Below are 8,184 nucleotides of genomic sequence, written 5' to 3' on the forward strand. Positions count from 1 at the left end.
AAGTTAATTGCTCTATGCTAGTATGCTGATCAGTGTTTCAGCACCTGAAAGTCTGGCCTAATCCATTATTTTTCTAGATCTATGAGTCATTGTTTCACATAGTCCCTAACTACATAGCAATCTTCCAGCAGAAAAGGCTTCTACTTCTAGAAGTTCTTCAGAAACATTTGCTGATACCATTTGTACTTCCTAGTGCAGGAAAAAGGCTAAGAGATCACCAGCAGCAGGAAGAAAGCCGCTTTTATCCCTCTTCCATTAATAATAGGCCTCAGTTACACCAAGATCACATAAACTACTTTTCCAGAAAATCTTGGCTGAGCCCTCCAAGATGAGGTCAAAACAACTATTACACTTTTCTCTTTCCAAGTATAACAGCTGCCAATATTTTCTTCATCTGACAATTATTCTCAGGCAATATAGTTTGCCAGAAAACCCATTTAGAGATAAAATGCACAAAGGCTGAAACAAGTTCTGCTTTTTAACTTGTGTGACAGTGTTCTGCACAGCTTATTTTCCTATATCACGTGGAATCACAGAAATGTTGGAAGGGGCTTCTGGGAGATCTCAAGGCCAGCCTCCTGTATCATCAACAGCAGCTCGGGTCATCCAGAGCTTTGCCTAGGCTGAGTCTCAAAAACCTCAGGGATAGAAATTACACAGCTCACTTCATTAACCTGTCCCCATGCTGCATTACCCTCCTGGTGAAGAAGGGTCTCTTAATGTCCAATCTGCAAGTTGTGGCTATTGCCTTTGTTATACCGTGTGTAAGTGCTGAAAAGAGTTCAGCTCTGTCGTCTTCAAAACTACTCTTCAAGCAACTGCGGGCTACTATTTGACTGCCCCTCAATCTCTTATTCTCCCTCTTCTCATACTTTACATGTCCCATGTCCATCACTTCCACTGGACTTTCTTCAGTTTCTCAATACTAGCACAGAAATGGGAATGCATTAACTGAAGGTACACAGATGGAGAGAAAAATGCAAGAGAAAACAACAAAGGAAAAAAAACACAACCATGTTTACTTTAGTGTCAGGTAGTAAAACAAGATCTACTTGCTGTCTACCTAGGCTTTAAAAAAAAATAATGATTTGTTTTCAAATCACAAAATGTATCTCCATTGCATATAATACTTACCATCAACTTTGCTGTACCATTTCTTCAATATACATATTTAACTGCTTAGCCCCTGCATTAACCCTCATGTAGTCAGTCAGATCACTTAGCCATTCTATTTTGTCAAGTAGTTTCCACCTGATTTAATTTCCTAAACTAGATCACAATGTAGTCTCACAAATGCTGGTGGCAGCCTAATGGAAACAAAAATAACATGCAGCCTGCTGTGGACAGGACTCTTGAACATATATGCACTATATATTCAAGGATTGAGAGTCTTCATGCTGTGGATCCAGTATGAAATAGTGTCACTGGTTGTACTGTACTATCTATAATCCTTGGAAAGCAGAAATTCTAATCAATTTCAAAATCAATATTGTTACAATAGGTCCTGAAACTAAGGACACTTTTGTTCAACTTAATTACAAAATGCTGAAAAATATTTTTCGATGAGAAGACTTGAGTAATTTCAGACACGAAGTCTGACAACTCTCTCACCGAGTATTTGATGCTAATATCAGTTCTAAGGCACCCCATGAGCTTCACTATCAAATTCATCAGATTACCTGGTTACCGTCAAGAATAGCATCTTCTACTTCTGCTTTGTCCAGATTCACACAAGAGGCAACAGCATCCAGTAAGTAATCATGCCTGCCATCCAGCCGGGCACGTTTAGCCTCCCTCTCTTCCTTGAGCTTTTGCTGTCATAAAACACAAAGTGGACAATAAATAATTCACCATCTATTTTAAAGACAGAAATAAAGAAAATTCTAAAATTTATTTTAAAAAGTAAAGGCTATTACATTCTTCCATACTTGTGGTTTATGATTTTAAAGCACTCAAATGAAATTTTTAGAAGCGACCCCTGTTATGATTTTACAGTTTATTTCTTGTGTTCTATTTTCAGATTTAGCACAAAACCTCTATCATCAGTCTTTTGTATAATATTATTTATTTGTTGAAAGGCTCTGCAGAAAAAAAAAAAAAAAAAAAAAAGGTATTCTACATGTACCGCTCCATCATTCTGCAAGTTACCTTCAACACCCTAAGTCCTTACTCCCAGCTTTTCAGTCTAGTCACATATGACCATCAAGTCAAGACAGGATTCTGTCCCATCTTTGTTATTCATGGAAGATATTGTAAGCTTTCTCTAATAAAGACAGATGCTGCTGGAGGAAGCTAGGATTTCATACATACATTACCTGTTTAATATAATGAGAAGTAAAACAAGGCACAAGCCTCAAGGTACACAAGTGTTTACAAATGTGCTTACCTATAGCTATTATACCATTCTTCAAGCAGTATGCCTACTCTTCTAATTAAATTGAATTCCCACATGTAATACACCTCATTACATTATAGACAAAATAGCCTTCTGGAATAGTTACTGTTAATATTGTGCTTGCAGATTACAAGATTTAATATCATTTCATTTTCAAAAGAAATTCAGAATTATGTTTCATTGGTGGTAAATTCAATCTTTATTTCCCCAGAGATTATGAAAAATCTAGTAACTCTATAAAGTATGCACAAGTGATTTATCCATAAGCTTCCACAGAGCGAATAGGACTTGCATAATACACTTTATATCCTTATGTAAATATCTTTCCTACTTCCTGAAGGAATTTTCAAGTATTTGGTAAACTCGTAATTACTAGCATGCCTTCATAAATGCTGAATGCACTGGAAATGCTTTTTCCATGTAAAAGACAAACATACAAATCATGTTCTTTACACAGATATGCCTGAAGAATGCGGTAGCAGATCAATTTATATATGTACTTTATGCTTTTACACCTCTGTCACTCCTTAACATGGCCTCCACTTTCCCAAAAGTGAAATGTCATCACAGGACTGGCCTTTCCTACATGTTCTCAAATCAGGGTAGAAATTTTCCCCCTAGTTAGACATACAAAGAGCAACGATTTTGGGCTGAATCAGCTTCACACTAGATGATAACACTAGAATCCTAAAAACTGTTGTTTCAGTAATTTGAGCACAACTGATTATGCATCTTTAACATAGAAAAATACAACCAATACTCTGCCAATTAGTTAGCTTCTATTTAATCCAGCAAAAAGTTTTTTGTTTTGCATAAACTACAGAGAGACTACTTTTGTAGTCTGCTGTGTTTCCAGCATAGAACTTCAGACATATTGCTACACAAGGTATTAATCTTACATTGGTTATCAGTTCCCAACTCCACCTATACAGAAGGCTCTTGATATGTTCATAGCCTCCATTTCTTCTACAAGTTGCTGTTTATGTAGGCTGAAATCATGAGCACCTTTTCAAACTGGGCAATCGTGCCCTGATGTTTGTTTCAGTTCTTTTAATGCTTTCCAATCCTTTAATTGCAGCCTCTCAAGCCCTATAACAAATATACTAGCTACTGTATATAGATGTTCCCATAGCATTAGGCCATATTTGATGTCTAAGTCCAGTAACAACAGCATTCATTAATATGTCACAAAACTTTAAAAGTCTAGTTAACTTGAATTCTTTTAATGAACAGTACCTAGAGAAAATGGAGTTATTAACCAGATAGTAAAGCTATAGTTTTATGAAGATTAAGACATTCACTTGCATTTATCACGTGTCACTTCTGGAAGGCATTTGCATTGTTCTGGTGGCTATCTAATTAATGCAAGTTGCATGCCATGTTTTTCCTGATAGTAGCTACAATGCAATTCAAGAACAGACCCTGCCTGCCATGTTTCCATATTTTGATGATCTGCCATTTCTAAGAACTTCTCCTCCCCAAATGAAGTGTTCCCCAATCACAAAGTCTCACTTCTCAGTTGTTGCAGTCATCAGGAGACACTTCTGCCTCACTTTTAGAATTAGGTTGTCCCCAAAAAAGTAGAAGAAACCTAACTTCAGTGCTTTCAGTAGCAAGTCATTAATTTAAATATTTAAAAACACTCAGAAACTAGACTGGAAACCAGTCAAAATATCACTTTCCATTTGCATACTATTTAAAGAATAAATTTTTAAGATATTCATTACATAGGATTAGGAATCTCAGAGAACGAATTGCAAGAAAATGTTGAGCTTTTACCTTTCATTCTTCCCTCCCAAACCCCAGTCTTTAAGGGCCAGACATAAATGAGCAAAAGGCTCATGAAGGAACAAGTGATTTCTATTTCAGATTTGTTTCCTTCAAGATTTTTGCATAGGGGTGCATTTCAGGCCCTCAATCCATTTGAATCAACCAGAACTTCCGTGAAGGAATTCACTAACCTGTTCTCAAAATTCAGTCTTTGGACTTTAAGATGCTAACTTTAACTACCCCCACATCTTCCTTCAAACCTGCAATGTGGTCGCAGCCTAGGAGCTTTTGTATATTTTAAGTCCTGCAGGACTCACTACAGAAGTACATATCCCTAAACAGCATTTGTACAACAAATTACCGAAAAACAGGCAGGTTTATGTAATTCAAATAAACCTAATTTAATGGAACACTGAAAGAGTAAGATTTGAAGATAGAAGGATTGCTAAAACACATAAGCTATCATAGAATCGTTAAGGTTGGAAAAGACCCTTAAGATCATCAAGTCCAACCTATCATTTATGCAGGTAAGAGAGGAATTGCTGGTATGTGCAGTAACACTTACATGCAAACCCGGAAAAATATCAGCAGCAATTCTGATCAAAGTCATACAACAAAGCCTCCTCATAATGTCCCATGATGTAGGAGGATCCAGATGGAACAGTATATACAAGAGATAAATGCTTTCTCACTTAGATATCTGGAAGAATTGTCCAAGTTTTTATATGGTACAGCTTTACCTGGATTCTTCATTTAAAGAACAGCAACACAGCCACCTTTAGTTTTGGGTTTCTTTTCCCCCTCTTAGTTACGAAGGTAAGAAAAGCCATATGGCACAGTCCCACAACAGATGCAAGTCCAAAACTGAACTAATTAACCAAAAAGTCCTTCTTTGATGATTAGTCTAGTTATAACAAGTAACTTGGTTTATGTTACATAAAAACCTTAAAATTCTTAATACCTAAAGACCAAAAATTTAGCACAGGAAACTAATTCCAGTCAGCATCTGCTCCTGAAGCAGAATAAAGGGGAGATTCCTAAATCCATTTTAACATACGCCTAAACTGATAACCATCACACCATCAATCTGAAGCAACAAATGGGGATTAAAATAAAATTTTTTAAAAAGTGTTTTGTAACTACCACAAGAGTATATGTATTTAAGCAGAAGGTACTAAAAGATCAGAAGTCAGAGATGCCACGGGTCTTTCCTTTGAAACGGCCGCCTCAGAAAGCAAATATTGACTACTGCCAACTTCTCCATTACAGAGTGCAGTTGCTGATGTGTCTGCAGACACTCTGCATAGAGTTAGCACGAATGTTATTTAGTATGCAAGTCATAACTACACAAGTTAAAACTTGTTCCTGAACACAGTTTATCCAACAAATGATGCATTTGGTTGTCAGAATACTGTGCATTACAGAATTTAGACACACTCCGATCAAAGTCTTATGGATGAGCAATCCACTTGAACTTTACTGGGAAGTTCAACCATAAAAGAGTCAAAAAGTCAGAGTGTTCTATTGTTAATTTACTGTCTTATCCAAAACTTATTTAATCAACATGGCATTCCTCTCTCTCTCTCTCCTTTAACTTGCTAAGATGTTTTATACTGCATAAGCATTGCTCACTGATTTCCCTCTAAAAGTAAACTGCAAATCATTTTACACTTTCCAAGAACCCTGAGTTTCAACAGACGCACAGCTTTTTATTCACTCCTGTCCAAAAAAAACCCACACACCCTGCAGAATTAGGGCAGTCCCCTTAGCTGACTCTTAAATCTCAAACAGCAATCAGCTTTCCCACATTTTTTATAACATTGCATTAACTCAGGAACAGTTTGTTCAAATAACCAGCTTTTAAAATTAGTCTAAGGGTCTTAATGACTTCTCTATTTTATTATTGTTTCTAAATACCATGTAGTGCCTTCAAAATTCCGTTCCCATTTTACAAGTATGGGAAGAAGGAAGTTAAACTTCAATTTTCCTTGGTGGCAGAGCCCACCCCTGTTTTGTTGCCAGATCTAGCATCAAGCTCTTTATTGTACCAGTATAACATTTGTGAAATTACACCATTACAAGACCACTGCAATAATCTGGACAAAATACAAGTACCAGTAGCCAAATGCATAAATATCTCCCAGTGCAAATTTACCTTTCAAAACAAATCATGCAACTAAGCCTTTATTGATATCCTACCAATTAACTTACGAGACCAGTTACACAAAAAAGCCCTACATCTTATGACAAATACCTATCCCAAAAAACTATGTTTTGCTTTAAAAGGCATAGTTTATCCATTTTCATGTAATTAAAGTATTTTGTGAAATCAATATCATCCACTTACACCATTGTAAAACACACATTTTCTTCCCCCCCCACCTCAATTTACACCTTTATTCAAACTATACAGTTACTAGTCTGGACCTAGTCCAAAGTGCAGTTTTCCTTACCTTTATAACTCTGCCAATGCTCTGCTTCCAAAGTTGCTTTCTTCCAGCTCTAAACATTGTACTATCAATATAAGTTGATATCAAGATAATATCAAGTACTGTTTTTCAGCAATAAGCCTTAAACCATGGAGCAAGCTTCTTGATTCATCATTTTGAACTCTCCCCCCAATGTTTTTTTTGTATTTGTTTCATTCCTTATCTGTAGGAACACCAAAAAAAACCTCTAAAAAATATAGTAAGGACCTAAAAAGCCAGCAACAATTAACCTTAGCTCTGTATCTTTTTTAAAATTCAGTTCTAATGTGCATTTAAATATCTTGAAAACTAAATCGGACTACTTTAGAAACTAGAGGTCTCTAACCATCAGAATGTACTGCTTATAGATTAGGAGTTGAAAATTACTGCTACCAACCACAGTGTTGTTAAGGTGATATTGTTTATATACAAACACCACTCCTTACAATTCATCATGCTCAAGGGCAACATAGTCAATTTTATAACTGCTTATCTGATTTGTGTCTAGCCTTCTTAAGTAATCCTCATGTCAACAGATGTCTTTGTTTCCTTGTCACAGATGATTGTTTACATATATACCAACAGTCATGCGGCTTTCAAATAGCTTTTACCTACAGACTACTAAATTACCAAGTTTTCTATTCATATTTTTTATACAAGCGCATTCAGCCTCAGCTATTTTTCAGTTGCACAACAGTTGCTTAATACAGCAAGTTTTCTTCAAAAAGGAAAGTTACTTTTTTTTCTTCTTAAAATAGCCTTATTTTTTTCCATTTCAGTGACAGAATCTAATCTGATGTCCTCTTGAAAACGCCAAGAAAAACAAACTAATGATCCAATATTAGGAACAAGAAAAACAAGACATTTACAGCTGTTTCAGGCTTTGAATGCTCCTAAATATTTCTGCTTCCACTCATATCAATGTGAATCATGTCTAAAATCACTTAACAACCTCAGTGCTGTTAAAAAATTCGCATGAGCAAAAACCATTTTCCCCACATTATCTGATTTTTCTGTACAATTTTCCCCACCTACTATAGTCAAATCTGATTATATATACATTTGAAAGAGAAAGACAGAAAAAATTTGCATTTAGTGTAAAAGTAAACATTCATAGCTTTTTCTGAACCCTTCACAGCCTTCTCTCAAAATTAAACATGCTATTAAATATTACCTATTGAGCTAATTCCTGGATATATTTCAGAACACTGAAGAATTATTTTTTTTTGCAGGATGTATGTGATTTCTAATGTAAAAACTCAGCCCAACAGGCTTGACTTTACAATGCATCAAGAAAAGCTCTGTTTTAAAAAAGGAAAAACAAAACAAAAAAACCAACCCAACTAAAAAACAAAGCAAAAGAAAACAACCTTGAATAAATCTCTCAAAGAACACCTAAGAATCATGGAGCTTTTTCATAAAATGATGCAAGGTCATAGCAACTAACTCAGAACCACAAAATCATACAGGTTTAAAGAGATCTCTGGAAGTCATCTAGTCTTCTGCTTTAAGCAAGTCCAGTGCGCAGCTGAGTTCTGAATATCTCAAAGG

General features: G+C 35.7%; 1 protein-coding gene across 1 annotated transcript in view; it reads right to left on the minus strand.

The window, feature by feature from the left end:
* Positions 1–6,675, minus strand: part of DNAH5 (dynein axonemal heavy chain 5) — a gene marked incomplete at both ends in the record, with an annotated part of 134,926 nt that extends 128,251 nt beyond the window's left edge. The window contains 2 exons of the mRNA XM_082326340.1: positions 1,680–1,814; positions 6,619–6,675. Of these exons, the coding sequence (XP_082182466.1) occupies positions 1,680–1,814; positions 6,619–6,675 (192 nt within the window). The remainder of the gene's footprint in view (positions 1–1,679; positions 1,815–6,618) is intronic.
* Positions 6,676–8,184: the final 1,509 nt, after the last annotated feature.

The sequence above is a fragment of the Platalea leucorodia genome (genome assembly GCF_965183815.1).
Source record: "Platalea leucorodia genome assembly, chromosome: 1".
Taxonomy (NCBI): Eukaryota; Metazoa; Chordata; class Aves; order Pelecaniformes; family Threskiornithidae; genus Platalea; species Platalea leucorodia.